A 17,122-nucleotide genomic window follows, 5' to 3' on the forward strand; every position below is an offset into this window, starting at 1 on the left:
CTGCTTTGATGATTTGGATGTCTAAGGCTTTAGCGTTACCTACTCCTAAAACACCCACTGCTGTGGAAGATGCACAATTTCCAGCAGATCAGCAGAGACCACCAGCACCTTGCCAGTTTTACCATTTTTCCTTCAACTGGCGGGTGCAGCCCTTCTCGCACCAGCAGCTGTGCCAGCCGTACCTAGATATGTTGATAGCATGTACAAACTGGATACTTCTTCAGCCGAATGGCTTGCACGCCCTCCAAAACCAAACTCAGTTGTCGCCGATGCAACACATGCCAAGCGCCTGAGAAGGCAAGTACCAACACCACCAGATAAGGAGGGACGCAAAATTGATGCACTGGGAAGGAGAGTGCATACTTCTGCTGCCCTATTTACAAGACTAGCCCACTACGGGGCTTACATGGGGAATAGCAGTCCTTTTTATGGTCTAAAATAGAACCATTGATAGACCATTTACCCCTCGATGAACAGAGAATGGCCAGAGCCTTCCATCTTGAGGCTACATCCTTAGCAAAACTACAAAAAGATTTAGGAAAACATATGGCCGATTCTGCAAGCAAGCTGTTTGCTACAGCAACTTCAATTAGACATCATGGTTGGTTACGTGGATCTTTTGCGGAAGATCTCCCAATGGACAATTCAGGCCTTTTTAACGCTAACACCGATGACAACCTTAAGCATGGCCACGAAATGAGGCAAACGATGTTTAAATATGGCTATCATCCACAGTATATATACCAACAGAGACAACACTGGCAACCATCGCATCCACCCTTTTACAGGAGATTGGACAGGTCACAAGGTGGAACTTTTAGCAAGTTTAGAAGAGCATCGCAATCAAAATACCAAATTCAAAGAAAACAACCTTACCTGCCAAGGGACCAAGGTTCCGACAAAACAAGGAATCAAGGTGGGCACAAACATCGACTTCAGCGAAACACCGGAACCAAGACCCTAGTTAATATTTCCTCTTCTTGCCCGTTGGCAAATTGTGAACATTCATCTACAAGAACTTTGGAGACAATTTTGAGTTCACCTGTTTTTGGCCTTAGGTTGGCATCCTTTATCTCAGCTTGGCGTGATATCATGTCTGATAGTTGGATGCTTAGGATTATAGAGTTTGATTATTTTATTGAGTTTTTCCACTATCCTCCACTTGGGAATATTCGTGTCACACCCCCTTCTACTGTGTTATGGGAGGAAATACAAACTCTTTTGGACAAGGGCACCATTCAACTCCTTGACCAAGAAACACTATCTAAATGTTTTTTCTCACATTCTTTTTTGGTACCCAAGTGGGGAGGGGGCCGAAGGCCAATTTTGGATTTAAGGTAAGTTAATGCATTTCTCAATCCCAGAAAGTTTAGAATGGTTAACTTGTCAGTGATTCTTCCCTTATTAAATAGAGGAGTTTGGTTTGCAACTATTGATTTGAAAGATGCTTATTTCCATATTTCTATACATTGAGAGAACTGCAGATTCTTGTCTTTTATGATTGGAAATCAAGCTTTCTGTTTTAATGTCCTTCCCTTTCATTTGGCTGCAGCCCCAAGGATATTTACTAAGTGTATGGCTGTCATTGCAGCTTCCCTTTGATTACGGGGCACTACGGTATACCCCTATATTGACAACTGGTTAATAGTTTCTGACTCCCGTTCTCAGTTGCTCATTGATATTGACACCACATTATCTCTTCTCCAGTCTTTAGGTTTGATTGTGAACATAGAAAAATCCCACCTGGAACCTACTCAATCTATCCAGTTCATTGGAGCCATTATAGATTCAGTAATGCAGAAGGCGTTTCTCCCAGAGGACCGCTTCCAAAAATTGAAGAATATTATCCAGGAGGCAATCCTACAACAGCATGTAACAGCCAAGCAGGTTCAAGTAATCCTAGGTCACATGGCTTCCACAATGAGTGTAACACTTTATACTCGTTTGCGTATGCGAGTCCTACAAGCCTGGTTCCTCAGTATTTACGACCATCTAATTACACAACCCCAATATGCGATTGTATCTTCTGTTGGAGGTTCGCCGATCTCTTTTACGGTGGACCACTTGCAACAATGTTTGTGCTGGCCTACCTTTCAAACCTCCAGACCCCACAATAATTTTGACTACAGATTCTTCCTCACAAGGTTGGGGTGCCCACACTGGAAATTTGACTGTCCCCGGAATTTGGTCAAAGGAGGAGGCCCACAATCACATAAACTACTTAAAACTCCTCGCAGTCGAAAAAGCTTTAAAAGCATTTGAACCAGCATTCACCGGACACGTCATTCAGGTTATCACAGACAACACGACTACAAAGTGTTACCTAAACAGGCAGGGAGGAACGCACTCAACTCAGCTCCTGCAGCTCTCACTCCATCTGTGGAATTGGTGTATCGACAAAAATGTGGATCTGATGGCAATACATCTGCCAAGAGAACAAAGTGTTCTTGCAGACCAACTCAGCAGGACACCCTTTGCGAATCATGAATGGTCACTTCACAAGGATGTGGTGGAACTACTATTCAAATATTGGGGAGTCCTGAACGTAGACCTCTTTGCTGCACCAGAGAATTCCAAATGCCCTCTGTACTATGCTTGCCAACCTGTGAATCGGAGACTAGGTTGTCTGGAGAGATGCCTTCCTGCAACCATGGAGCAGAGAACTTCTGTATGCATTTCCACCTATTCCTCTCCTCACGAGGGTGATATCCAAACTACAGAGGGACGGAGCGAATTGTATTCTAATAACCCCATGGTGACCTCGTCAGCTGTGGTTCTAAACTCTCTTAAAACTGTCCAAAGGGGAGTACTTTCGTCTACCGAACTGCCCCGATCTCCTAACAACCCAAGAAGGAATGGTTCAACATCCGGACACACATCTTTTAAAATTGACAGCATGGCGACTTCAATCACCACAGTGAAGTCAGCAGTATCTTCATCAGTGCAAAAAATGTTGCTTGCGGCATACAGAGCATCAACAAAGATGTCATACACATATAAGTGGAAATGATTCACATCGTTTGCGGAACAAAGAGGAGTACAACCTGAAACAGCACCATCTGCTATAGTTCTGGACTTCTTAGGCTCTCTGGCAGATGCAGGTTTGTCATTATCGTCATTGAAATGTTATCTCGCGGTGATATCTTAATATAGAAGGAAAGTTGGTCTTCCATCATGTTTTGCAGACCTTTTAATAGCTCTCTTTCTTCGAGGTTTTAGGAATCTGAGGCCATCAATAGCACCTGTGGTCCCATCCTTGAGTTTAGAGCTAGTACTTTCGTCCTTGACAAAGCCTCCGTTTGAACCACTTGCCTCAACGGAGTTGACTTACCTTTCTTGGAAAACTGCATTTTAGTCGCAATAACTTCAGCAAGGAGAGCAAGTAAATTGTATACTCTTCGTTCGGACACTCCTTAATGTGATTTCATAAAGACAAAGTGGTTTTACACACTGATGTTGCATTTCTCCCTAAGGTAGAATCTAGGTTTCATACATCATAAGAAATAGTTCTCCCAGCATTCTTCCAGAATCCAACTTCCAGTTTAGAGAAGACCCTTCACCTGTTGGACGTTCATAGAGTACTCTCCTTTCACATTAACAGAACATCTGAATTTCGTAAATCCCCAAGACTTTTTCTAAAATATCGAAAGGATGCCAGGGGTAAACCAGTCTCGACTCAGCAGCTATCGGCCTGGATTGTTGCTACGATTCGTCATGCATATAAGTCAACAGGCCAAGAATTGCCAGAACATGTGAAAGTTCATTCCACAAGATCAATGTCAACCTCCATGGCATTCATGATGGGTGTGCCCTTGGATGCGGTTTGCTGAGCAGGTGCGTGGTCCACTCCATCGACATTCATCAGGCACTATAAGGTTGATGCGGCTTCTCGGAAGGATGCTGAATTTGGGAGAGCAATACTTTTTTCCTCGGTGGCATGACACCCACCATCCAAGGTTAGTAGCTCGCTAATCTACCTTATGTGCGTATTTCACAGTTGACCACCATGGAGAAAGAGACGGTTGCTTACCTGTAACCGTGTTTCTCCAAGTGGTCACCTGTGAAATTCACACATCCCCGCCCATCCTCCCCGCGGTTGTCATGCCTTTTACCTTGCTGCTGTCGTGGCAGGGAACGGAGGCGGCAGCCCCTCACATGGGCTATATATATGTCAAGGGGGGGAGTGGGCGGGGCTTCCGCCAGAGATGTGTTAAAAGCTCTAGAAGATTCCGTAAGCTGTCAGCATAGGCTGAGGGATACCGTATGTGTGAATTTCACAGGTGACCACTCGGAAAAACACAGTTACAGGTAAGCAACCTTCTCTTTTTGTAGTCAATTTTTTCAATACATTGCAATGTTTTGATACTAAATTCGTAAATACAGTAATTACTACATAATGTTACTGTGTATTGAACTGCTTTTTCTGTCGATTTGTTGGAAAACATGATGTTTTGCTGCTTAATTTGTAAAATCATAATGTTATTTGATGTTTAATAGGCTTTTCCTTAATCCGTCATTATCCAACATTTTAGCTTATCCAACATTCTGCCGGCCCGTTTATGTTGGATAAGCGAGATTCTACTGTATTTTCATTTCAAAAATGGAACCCTCAAACAAAATAATTGATAAAACTGCCTTGTCAGGATTTCTCTTTTCTACAAAACTGTTTATGGGGCAGGAATCTCTTATGGTTTCATACAGGACGGTAATTGATTTTGTTATCTGGCTTGTTACATCCTTTTATCTAAGGTTTGCTTTCTCAACTGCATACAGGAATATTTTGGTATTCACTTCAAAACATTTAAAATCCTTTCATGGCAACTCACTTTCTTCAAGTAATCAAGGTGGGAGGTAGGAGCGAGCTTGGATATGAAGTAAAAAGGGTTCTTGGGTATGGACATACCTGGGATAGACGTTTAAGCACCACCTCTATTTTCGTTGCATACTATTCCCACTGATCAGAGGTTCCACATGAGAGGAGTCCTCTTGAACACCCTGATCACTTTAAATGCTACAGTTAAAAAATGAGCCAACGTGTAGTACATGTACTAGCATGGCTCTTTTTAGGCAGCCACTGAATGTGCTGGCAAATACAAAGAGTGTATCATAAAGAGTGTCCTGACCTACTGCATCTGCATATTGTTTGGTAACTGCACAGTGGCAGATATGAAGGCGCTCCAAGAGTTAACACTACTGCACAGAGAATCTTTGGTTGCCCTCTCGTGTCTTTGGAAAACTTTATAAGTCCCACAGCCTTAAGGAAGCTCAGAACATTCTTAAGGACCCATTTCACCTGGCATTTTTTTAATTAGTACCATCCAGCAGATGGTACAGGGTGACAAAGACAAGGACAAACAGACTTAGAGATAGCTTTTATCCTAGGGCTGTGACTATATTGAACTCCATGGTTTTGCATTGATGTGGCATTGGGGACTGTGTGGTGGTGGTTGGAGTATGGAGGGATGGGTGTGTTATTTTGTGATGTGTGTTAGGGAAAGCATTTAATTTCATTGTGCAGTAGTACAATGACAATAAAGCTATTCAGTTCTATTCTATCCACCCAGATTGATCATGAGATGGCCATCTTGTTTATATTAGCTATACATCCTCCTTATTTTTCCCATGTTTGTTTTTAGGACAACTGGTGTCCTGCTGCAGTATTTGCCGTATTGATCAATCAGTCAATTAACTGATTTCTATTCTGCCTTTCTCACAGAACTGTGGCTCAGGGCAGCTCAAGATTTGGGATCAGTTCTGATCTATAGTGTATATTGTATCTTTGGAAGGAGCAGAGTAAAAGACAAAATAGATAAATGTGAAGTTACCCTGTTCTGCTCTGACAAAATCCTTCCCTATTTCCTGCTGTTGAAAATGATCAGTTGTAAAAAGAAAAAACCATAAAGTAGGTGGTGAATGTTGCACCTTCTTTTACTACCTTCCATGGAAGTTGGTAGCCTAGTTAAGGTTTTCCTTGCACCTGTTGCCTCGGAGTCATGGCCCCCTGTATCATATGAAGGTGACTGGAGAATGAATTGTGACAACAATGCATTGCAAGCCAAGAAATCTGGACAAGCCAGGGTTGGGTTGGATTTAGGAGAAAACTTTTGACACTTTTTAAAAAGCAATAGTATTCATTCTCAATGTAGCTGTGTAGACTGTTGTTACTATATTTCTTTCTAAGTGTGTTTTCTTTCCTTTTCTGCATCCCTCTGCATCTTTCAGATATTTGTTCCGTAATAGGTCTTTTCTGAGAATCCCTGTGGCTCCTAGGCCAAGGTTCTGTTCACTAAGGAGTTTGAGGTTGGCTTGATATAAAGGTTGTCCTTCTCGAGCAGTATTTGCACACCTTCCTTGTGCTATTTACATGTTTGGGTAATCCCCTCCCCCAAAGAAAAATTGCATGGTAATTGCAATGCTACCATGCAACCTACCATCCTTAATGGCTTGAACTGCCCTCTCTTTTTTTTTTTACAACTGCTTAGCTTTCATTGACTAATGATGTGTTTCCCTGCATACAAATATTAATTATCAGTAGTGTCCTTTTCCTTCTTCATCTCTTCACTCGCAGCCTTCTCATAATTCTGTATTTATGGCCATTGGCTATTAAGGCTTCTGAGATTTTAGCAATTGATATAAGGCTTCCTTTGGGAACATTTTTCTGAACAGCATATTATATATGTTCATTTCCCAATATATAATATGGATGAAGATGTGTTTTGTTTGAAAGGATTTTTTTATTATTGTTTAACTTACAATTCATGGTATTGTTTATTTTTCTATTTCTTCTTATCCGTCCTTTCCAAATATTTGTAAAGTATTGTTCATCCAATGTCCTCTTCATTTGGCCACTATGTGTTTGCATGATGTTTGGAATGCTGCTGCTCACAAGCATTTTAGTAATTGTTTAAGATGGGAATTATTCCACTTTTAAGAGTACAAGGGTGAGCAGATGTCATGCATGTCCTTGTCCTCTGCATAATCTATTTTGTGCATTTTTAAAAATAAATTTCAGTCGATGTTTATATTTTCAACATGTGGCCCTGTGCTCTTTTCCCCCCAAAGGCCATATATGGAAGAACCACGTCATGTAAAAGTACAAAAGGGCTCTGAACCACTTGGTATCTCGATTGTGTGTGGTGAAAATGGTGGAATATTTGTATCAAAAGTGACGGGTGGCAGCATTGCCCATCAGGCTGGCCTAGAATATGGTGACCAGTTATTAGAGGTAAGATATATGATGAATTAGTTGTCTATTTCACCTAACCCACACGCGGGTAGCATATTCATTTAGAAAAGTGCCGGTGAATTTAGGTTCTACTACCCATGTATTATTTATGTTATTTGGTCATTTCACTTGTTTTCATAGACATGCCACAATACTGGTAATGCTTCATTGCTTCTAAAGCATTCCAAACTTGTCAAATGTGGGGAATGAGCCAACATTGGGCGGGGCGGGGGTGGCATTTTGGGCTGAATCTCAGAGATAAACTGTAGTTTTAGTACTGAATGTGTTAAAAATGAAGCTCCAAACAGCCATGTGTAAAGGATTTGTCTTGCCTAAGGAAAAGTTAGGGTGTGGCCTACCTTGAGCGGTTGGTTTGCAAGCAGCCATTTTGTAAAAAAAAAGAAAAAAGAACTAGGCAGACATTTTGAATAGAAGCCAGGGGGAGGAGCTAGATAGCAGCTATTTGCATGAAGTGGCCTGATTGGACAGATGCAAATAAGCAGATGCTATGGCACAAGAGAGGGGCAGAACTAAAAAGTCCGTTATAGCAGTTTTTCCTGAATATTCCAGTCAGTTGAGAATTGGGAGTTGAGTTGGGAACACTGAAGGAGTGAGCTGGTTCCTTGGAGTTCAAATATTGTGATAACTGAGACAGTTATTGGTGGTAGCTGGTTAGCAAAGAGCTCAGGAAGGACAGAGTGTCCTAGTTTAAGTTTAAAAATCAGTGTTGGAAGTACAGTAGAATCTCACTTATCCAACATAAACGGGCCGGCAGAACGTTGGATAAGCGAATATGTTGGATAATAAGGAGAGGTTAAGTAAAAGCCTATTAAACATCAAAATAGGTTATGATTTTACAAATTAAGCACCAAAACATTATGTTATACAACAAATTTGACGGGAAAAGTAGTTCATTACACATTAATGCTATGTAGTAATTACTGTATTTATGAATTTAGCACCAAAATGTCATGATATATTGAAAACATTGACTACAAAAATGTGTTGGATAATCCAGAACGTTGGATAAGTGAGACTCTACTGTAATTGTATTAAAGCCTTCAAAGAAGGAAAGGCCAAGGAATTTCATGATAGGAAAGCCTCACAGAAATGTGTTGAAGTAATAGCCTCTTAAGAAAGTATTCAAAAGTCATCTTTAACCCATCAAGCATTTTGTGCCATATTCATGTTCCTGAAACAGTCAAGCATATGTGCCTCAAAAGAGTCAAATAGTTTTTGTTTCATTACACACAGCGTTTCTTCTCTAAACCTCAAAATAATAAAGCAAAGTTCCTCAAAAAGAGTTACAGCAGAAATAAAGTCTCCCCTCAGTGTCTCTTTACATCGCATGTGCGCACGCAGTCGCATAAGTGTCCATGGAAGCAGCGGCTGGGATCTTGGAATAGAGATCACCCCCTGCCTGATCGTGAAGTGCATATTCAATGGTGGCAGTGGTGGGATCACAAAACTCTCCCTGCCTTATTGAGAAGTTCACAGGTGCCTATAAGATGGTGGCAGAGAAAGGGTATTGAAATTCCCTCCCTGTCAGAAAAGTTTTGTGCCTCTTGTGTGTGTGTGTACTTGTTACACCATGCTTTCTTAATTAGTCTGCTTGTAAGCATATTTAGAAACATGTTTGTGTTACATTCTGATGTGAGAATCCAGAAAGCTAGAAAACCATGTGAAATTACAAATCTGAAATGTTTTGCTGTGCTTAGCTGACATTATGTTAAAACTATGAAATAGGTTAAAATATGCGAAGAGTACCTTCACATTTTGTATGTGAATTGTGAAGGTTGCCTTTAAAAGCTTCTGACAAAACTTCGTTATTCAGTCAGGGGTAGTAAGTTATCCACTTACACAGTAGTCAGGTCAAACTATCAGATTTTATGATAGCATTGATTCCTCCCCCCCAAACAATTAAATTAAATAATACAGAAGCAGCAGTGCTTCTCTTATCTACACTACCTTGAACTCAGCAAATAACCTGTGCCATACATCCAGTCAATTATGGAAAATTTAATTTCAAAAACCAATATGAAGCTAAATGGAAAAATCAATACTTATTTTATCAGTAAATGTGCTTCTGAATACATCTGTCTCCTCCACCCTCCTTTCACATCTAGTTCAATGGAATAAACCTGCGGAATGCTACCGAGCAACAGGCACGGCTGATCATTGGGCAGCAGTGTGACACCATAACTATTCTGGCACAGTACAACCCACACATGTTCCAGCTGGGTAATCACTCACGATCAAGGTAAGCTTGATCAGACCTTTGTCTTGTGAAGCATTACTTTTCATTATCTCACATTAGACATTGATGCCAATTATAGTTTGTGGAAACAATTTTTAGAATCAAGCTAAACAATGCAACAACAACAAGTGTTATTTGTTACCCACCTATCCTCATTGCTCTATGCAGGATGCAACAAAGTCAAAACTCATTAACATAAAATACGTACAATAAAATACAGATATTAAAACACATAGTTCAGAGATTAAATTACAGTAATTCTAGATTTATCTTCCAAATTTGCATTACATATTTCATAGTTAAAAGTTCTTGCTGCATCTTGTCTTGTTTTTATTTTCCATCTTCCCAAACTCAGCTTCATTAATAAGTCATTAACAAATTTGGTATCGAAGATATACGTTAGTCCTCGAGGGTTGTCAGATCATCATCCAATAGTGATGACCTTTATAATGACAACAAATCTTTCAACATGGAGATTAAATAACATATTTTTGCAAGATTTAAAAAAATAGAGAATTTATAAAACAAATCAATGAATATTTCAAAATAAACAAAGATAAAAGAACAGATAGACACATTGTATGGGATACTCGAAAACAGTGGTTCTCAACCTGGGGTCCCCAGATGTTTTTGGCCTGCAACTCCCAGAAATCCCAGCCAGTTTACCAGCTGTTAGGATTTCTGGGAGTTGAAGGATAAAAATATCTGGGGATCCCAGGTTGAGAACCACTTCTCTAAAATATTATTATATTATTGCCAGAAATAAATAAACATATCAGAAGGATTCATCAATTTTTATTGAAATATGAGACAAGTGAAGAAGTAAAAGTGTATAGTAATTTGGGCAAAAGACATGGGCCATGAAATAAATATGAACGTAAGGGAAGGAATGTAGAACAAAGGCCTTAAATTTACAAAGACAAACTAATTGAAAGAAAACTTTTATAAAATGTTTCACAGGTGGTACATCACGCCAGTAAAATTTGTCAAGATGAATAAAAACAAAAGAATGGGTAATAAATATTGGAAATGTAAGAGAAAATAAGGGATTTGTTCCCACATGTGGTGGGTCTATCATAAAGCCCATGCATATTGGACAGTTGTTAGAGAAACAATCCAAAGAATTTTACAATAGACTATACCATTTTCACCAGAAATATTTTTGTTGGAACTAAAAATTATATCATAAATAAGAAAAATATTATTTTCTTTGCTCCTCCACCCCTATTTTTGATCGCCCTTATGCCTCCTAGGAGCCCTATTCAGAGTTCTACACAATTTTTACCCTCTGAATGTTTAGTTATTATTATTTCCTGTTTTTAATTCTGTGGATGTCCTTTATCATTTTATGTCGCTATAATGATTTGAATTGATTGTTCTGTGTTTTAACTTGTGTTGTTGGGCTTGTCCCCATGTGAGCCGCCCCGAGTCGCTTCAGGGAGATGGAGACGGAATACAAAAATATTATTATTATTATTATTATTATTATTATTATTATTATTATTATTATTATTGTTATTATTATTTTAAAATACTATAACAGCTGCCCACATAGTTTATGCCAGACTGGAAAGAAAGTATTATTCCATCTCTAAACAAATGGTTGACCAAATTGCTAAGCTTTGCAGAATTTTATAAACTAACTTGTCTCCTTAGAAATAAAATACTATGTTTTCAAAATAAGTGAAAGCCTTTCACAAAATATAGAGGTAGAACATTTAAAGACTGGCCCGTAATAGTGTTGTGTGTTTAAAAATACATTGGCAGAAAGAAGAGCAAGATTATGATAAATGTACAATTAGGTTACCTTTGAATACTTTATGGCACACATACATTGCTTGATAGGACAAATTATTGTAAGACTCTATCTCGGTGTATGGTTGGGAAGTTTTCTTTTAAAAATGTTTTACTATTATTAGAAAGTGTAAAATGACAACTGTTAATTGGTGGCTTTATATACCAATAGTTATGTTATAATGTGTACACTTTAAAAATCATCATCATCATCATCATGCTAAAAATAACTTCTCTCTCATATGTATAGTGTTTTGGCCTCTCTGGCCCAAGTGATAGCTATAATAATGATTGGTCCATTCAAGTATTAAGGCAAACTGTACTTCAGTTTTCATAACCATGGTTTGATTGACTGAGCTACTGTAAAGTACAGTAGAGTCTCACTTATCTAACGTAAACAGGCCGGCAGAACGTTGGATAAGCGAATATGTTGGATAATAAGGAGAGATTAAGAAAAAGCCTATTAAACATCAAATTAGGCTATGATTTTACAAATTAAGCACCAAAACATCATGTTATACAACAAATTTTAGAGAAAAAGTAGTTCAATACACAGTAATGCTATGTAGTAATTACTGTATTTACGAATTTACCACCAAAATATCATGATGTATTGAAAACATTGACTACAAAAATGTGTTGGATAATCCAGAATGTTGGATAAGCGAGTGTTGGATAAGTGAGACTCTACTGTACTTGTTTTGTTTTGTGTCCGAGGAAGCAAGAGCAGCTGGAAAGGTGCTCCAATCATGATCAACTTTTGTCTGCTTAAAACTCTGACATATCACATTTTATGTGGAAAATACATCTATTTATTCATTTACTTTTTTATATCCTGCCCTCTTTCTCTCATTGAAGTACTCAGAGCGACTTGAATCCTGTACCTGTTCTTTTGGAATCATGTGAGCAAGAGCAGACCCTCTTTCACCAGCATCTAAAACAGGATCAAAGGAAATGTTACTTTTTGGGATTACAGCTCCCAGAAGCACGCACAGCACACCCCATTGGCATGGTTTCTTCAAGAAACCTATAGAAATGGGAAGATTGGCCACATATTGATGAAGGAGAGCTGTGGTGGCATATACCAACTCATTGTTGTGCTGGTTGAGCTTGGGACTCATTCACTCTGGGGTCAGCTCTTTTTTCCTGAGAGGTGCAAAAAACTACTCATAAAATAAGCAAGACATATCTGCTTTGGGAAAACCAGTTCCATGGCTGCTTGCCAAGGCAAGGGTGGATTGGAAGGCAGCAGAACCAGCCTGCCTTCAAGTCTAGAAAGTTTTATTCTTGCTTTTTATTTTGTTATTTTTAAATAAAGACTCACTTGGAATGAGAGGATAAAGACTGGCCTCTTTGAGCTCTCTTGTAGATCCTTTTTTTCCAATAGCCTTGGAGTTACCAAAGAACAGTGTGATTTAAAATTTAGATCCTTTTCCTCCCTGTAATGTCAATCACCATTTAAAATCCTGAATTATTTGAAGATGCATTTTAATTCAATCCCCCCCCTGTTTAATTTTGCTCTTGTTATTTCACTAATATTATCGCAATTGTTATCTCTTTCAATTGAAGCTCTCGACTAGAACCTGTGAGCAGTCATTCCACTCCACAAGGCAGTGGTGCTGCCACCCCTGACAGTCATTCCATAATTGACACTGTGAGCGAACAGGATGAAGGGACCATGACGCCCCCATCCAAGCAAACCACTCCAACGACCACTCCCCCCAACTCAATGCGGTATGCTGCATTCTCATTCATTTCCTTCAAAAATATCCTTATGTTTGGCAGAATTTCTACAGTATAATCTTTAGCAGCTTTATTCAGGGTGGTGGTATTCATATATTTTGACAACTCAAATTTTACTGAGCCTTGGCCATGTTTGCTAGGCCCCTTAGGAGTTGCAATACAAAACAGAGCATCTCACTAAAGGTGTCTGATCTAGAGTGGTTGAGACAAGTGAAGCCTCTGAATATGAAAACTAGAAGGTTCACTTGCACACAGCCTCATTATAATGCCAATGCAATTAGTGAGTGAGAAGTGGGAATGAAAGTTTCTAAGCTGAACTAGAATCCAGATGAAGGAAAATGGTTTGTTCCTTTCTGCCAGATCATGTAAGGAATTCAGACAGCTGAAATACTCTTTGGGCTTCAGTACTCTTCTAAAAAACCAAAGGGTAGGAACTAGGTGGAACTTAGGGATTTGGAAGAGTAGCAGCTAGTGAGAAATGTTTTGTAAAACAGGCCTTGAGAGTCTTTGTCTCTTTGAAAGCAATTCTATGGACGCAACCAAGAAGACCCCTGAACCTAGGACTGTTACCCTTAAGAAGTCTCAAGCGGAACTTGGAATTCAAATCTGTGGTGGAAATTTATATGGCATATTTGTGTCTGATGTTGAAGAAGACAGCCCTGCCAAAGGCCCTGATGGATTGGTGCAAGGAGACATGATACTTGAGGTAATGGTAGATGCAGATGGCTGATCATTTCATGATAATTATACTGCTCAAAGTTCACATGTGGCACTTAGAGATGTACTGTGTGGACTTGAAGCTTCCCAAGCACCCAACAGACTCCTAAAAAATTTGAGATGAAATATCACTTTTTTTAGGATTCTAAAATGTATGTTCTGGCTTAAACAGGACCAGAGAGCCCATCCCTTTAGATGGGAAATTGCACTCTAGAACCTTCCTGAGCAAGATTTATGGGGAAGGGATGGTTAGAGGAGCCTTGGAAATCTTCATGCCGTTCCTTCATGCCGTTCCTGTCCCACTTTTGCTGTGTGACATTGACAGGTGCACACTTCCCATTATCCAATTTGCAGAAGACACATATCAGATTTGTGATATTATGCATTAAACATTTCTTTCACTTTTTACATTTTTTTAGTATGGTTCTGTTGACATGCGGAATAAAACAGCAGAGGAAGCGTATCTTGAAATGCTTAAGCCATGTGAAAATGTTAGAATAAAAGCTCAGTACAGAGTGGAAGAATTCAGCAAGATCAAAGATTTACCTGGAGACGGATTCTATGTCAGGTAATTAAAACTGCCTTCAGTAAACCAGAATATGTTCTTTTGAGCTAATAAGGGCTGGTTCCATCGACTTAAATATCTTGTTAGCTTTCAGGAGTAAGTAACTTGCATAAATGTATGAATGAGATCCAACAAGTTAGTTGTGCATGTTGTGTTTAAATTCACTGTAGGTAAAAGGTAAATTCTGTCTATAATTATTTAATTTTGCCTTGGTTCATTTACATATGTAAATTCAATTCATTGAATTACTATAATGATTATGTTAACAAATAAGATGTTTTATCTGAATCTTGAGCCCAAGCCATTATAGAGTCTACTGAACTATGTAAAAGCTTCTGGCAAGATAAACGAGGCATTTTGACATAGAATTACAATTCTAGGAATTGTATTTGCAAAAGAATGGCAATGTAATCAGAAGCCTAACAGAAAATAATAAATGTGAACCAATTTGAGATGATTAAATTGCCTGTTCTATGAAATACAGAATGAAAACCTATGTGTGTGTGAGAGATATCCATTGAAGGTGGTGATATTAAAGAGGTAATAAGTTTAAATTATGGGAATTTATAATTTTGCATATATTTCGAAAGAACGTATCTTTTAAGCTGCATTCAGCGGCATAAATTGGGGTTGTAAGAAATTATCTGCATTTTAAAATACTTATTTGTGTTTATAGTGTCTTTATTTCATGTGTGACATGTTTAATTGTGTCATATAATTAACATAAAAGTTATTTTCATCTCTTGTTCTTTGCAGGGCACTTTATGACCGGTTGGCAGAAGTAGAGCAGGACTTGAGCTTTAAAAAAGATGACATTTTATATGTGGATGACACTCTTCCACTGGGAAACTTCGGTGGCTGGATGGCATGGCAGCTAGATGAGAATGCCCAAAAGCTGGAAAGAGGACAGATTCCCAGCAAATACATGTAATTCCATCTCTAAGATATAAATATCATTGCTAAACGTGAGCAGTGAAGTATGTATAAAAGCCAAACACTTTACTCTTCAAAGCTTTGTAGTTAATGCTGGAGAGAGATTCAGTTTCTCAGTAAAGTTACTTGAAAGAGGTGGCACATTTTCAATAACACTCAATTAAAGGAGGTATTCCTTCATGTCATTTTTAGTGCTGTTGATAGCTGTCCCCCTCCTAAAAATGGAAAGGATTTTCTTTTTTTGATTTGTACATTTGTCAAAATGATTTCCCATGATCACGTCGGAACATTTTTAGACAGGGACGGGGCAGCAGGCCTCCATATTTAATTTTGGACCTTGAGTTTGAACACAAAACTGCACAGCATCCCTTCTAATTAATCTACTAAATTAATGCCTGCTTTTTCGTAAAGTTCAAGGAGATCAAGATCAAGGATCAGAAGTGGTCACCACCGCTTAATTAAGATTCTTATATAATTATGATGAATTAACAGCTATATTACTAGCAACTGGTAGGAAAATTTTCTCTATGTGCCCACTGTTTTATCCTTTTTGGCTCTGCTTGCTTTTTCTCTGTCTCATAGACCTTTTCATTTAATTGTTTTACAGTCACTGCTCCCTTATATTTTGCATTAGGTTCATAGCAACCTTCTGAGCTCTGTTCCCCCTTACTTTAGATACTTCTAGCATTGCCGTACTGTTTCAGAGACATGCATTACTTGAGCTTCAGCTACTCATTTAAAAAATATTCATTTTAAAGATCTCTTTACATATCATAAAGTCATGAACAGAGAAACAAGGCACAGGCCCAGTTACCAGCAATTGGTCTGCATGAGCTTAGAGACCCAAACATCTCTACATTATAACAGGGTTATTTTTTTTTTATAAGAGTAGATTTCTCCAGGAGGCTGATGTTCTTAGGATAGCAAGCAACCACATCTCATTGCTCTAACACTTCAAGCAACTATTTTGTTGTCACACAGTGTTGCAGAAGAAATGTTGAAGTCTTATGTGATATGTCTAATGAATGGGAAGGTGCTCACTCCTGTCCTGGAGTAAATATAACATCAGTGAAAATTTGTTATCTACTTCCATTATTCTTAAACTTTTGGAGTGGTTTAAAACTAGGGAACAGTTTGCACAGCATCTTGTTTGCCAAGGAACTCCTGCACCTCTGTTACAGAACAGCAAAGTATTACAAAAGATTCTGGGGTGCAAGTATGCATTGGAGATATTGGTTTGGCTCTCATTATTATCCTGAATAAGTGAACTAACAATATGTCCTGGAAGCTGCCTGAATATGATGAGCTCCCATGTAAGCAAGATATCTTCAAGAGAATTCTTGAGTTTGAAAACCAAGAGTCCTAAGGAATTCTTGAATCTGAAAACCAGTATAACTTCCAACATTTGGCATTCAGTAAAAGCAGTGGGAAATTGTATTAGCTTGGAGTAATTGAGAACACTACCGATCTTCTAGTTCACCTTGCATTGCACAGCCTGTCTATGTCAGGATATACCTCACAGAGCAACTATGTATGAATTCATAATGAAACTTATTTCAAAATTGTAGTGGCACTAGTTTGAATATCATCTATTACTATTTAAAAGTACAGAGCAATTATCAAAATAATTTTCTTGCAGGATGGAACAGGAATTCTACAGGAGGCACAGCATGTCTGAAACAAAAGATGATAACAGCTCCACAAAGACTTCGTCAGCAGCAGCTCGTAGATCGTTCTTTAGAAGAAGGCATAAACACAAACGCAGTGGGTCCAAAGATGGAAAGGATCTGCTGGCCCTTGATACTATCAGCACTGACTCAATTCCCTACTTAGATGGCAAGTGACTTTTAAATGCTGTTAGCACACCAGAAAATAATCAGCATTTATT

General features: G+C 38.7%; 1 protein-coding gene across 5 annotated transcripts in view; it reads left to right on the forward strand.

Annotated features, from left to right (window-relative positions):
* dlg5 (discs large MAGUK scaffold protein 5) overlaps positions 1 to 17,122 on the forward strand; it is a 147,046-nt gene that overhangs the window by 117,006 nt on the left and 12,918 nt on the right. For 3 of the 5 annotated variants that reach the window (XM_062975868.1, XM_062975869.1, XM_062975871.1), the window contains 8 exons: positions 6,223 to 6,300; positions 7,063 to 7,225; positions 9,352 to 9,485; positions 12,846 to 13,010; positions 13,542 to 13,725; positions 14,156 to 14,304; positions 15,058 to 15,228; positions 16,874 to 17,070. In XM_062975868.1, coding sequence (XP_062831938.1) covers positions 6,223 to 6,300; positions 7,063 to 7,225; positions 9,352 to 9,485; positions 12,846 to 13,010; positions 13,542 to 13,725; positions 14,156 to 14,304; positions 15,058 to 15,228; positions 16,874 to 17,070 — 1,241 coding nt within the window. The remainder of the gene's footprint in view (positions 1 to 6,222; positions 6,301 to 7,062; positions 7,226 to 9,351; positions 9,486 to 12,845; positions 13,011 to 13,541; positions 13,726 to 14,155; positions 14,305 to 15,057; positions 15,229 to 16,873; positions 17,071 to 17,122) is intronic. The other 2 variants (XM_062975870.1, XM_008114331.3) reach the window with 1 other exon arrangement.

Source organism: Anolis carolinensis, chromosome 3 (assembly GCF_035594765.1).
Source record: "Anolis carolinensis isolate JA03-04 chromosome 3, rAnoCar3.1.pri, whole genome shotgun sequence".
Lineage (NCBI taxonomy): Eukaryota > Metazoa > Chordata > Lepidosauria > Squamata > Dactyloidae > Anolis > Anolis carolinensis.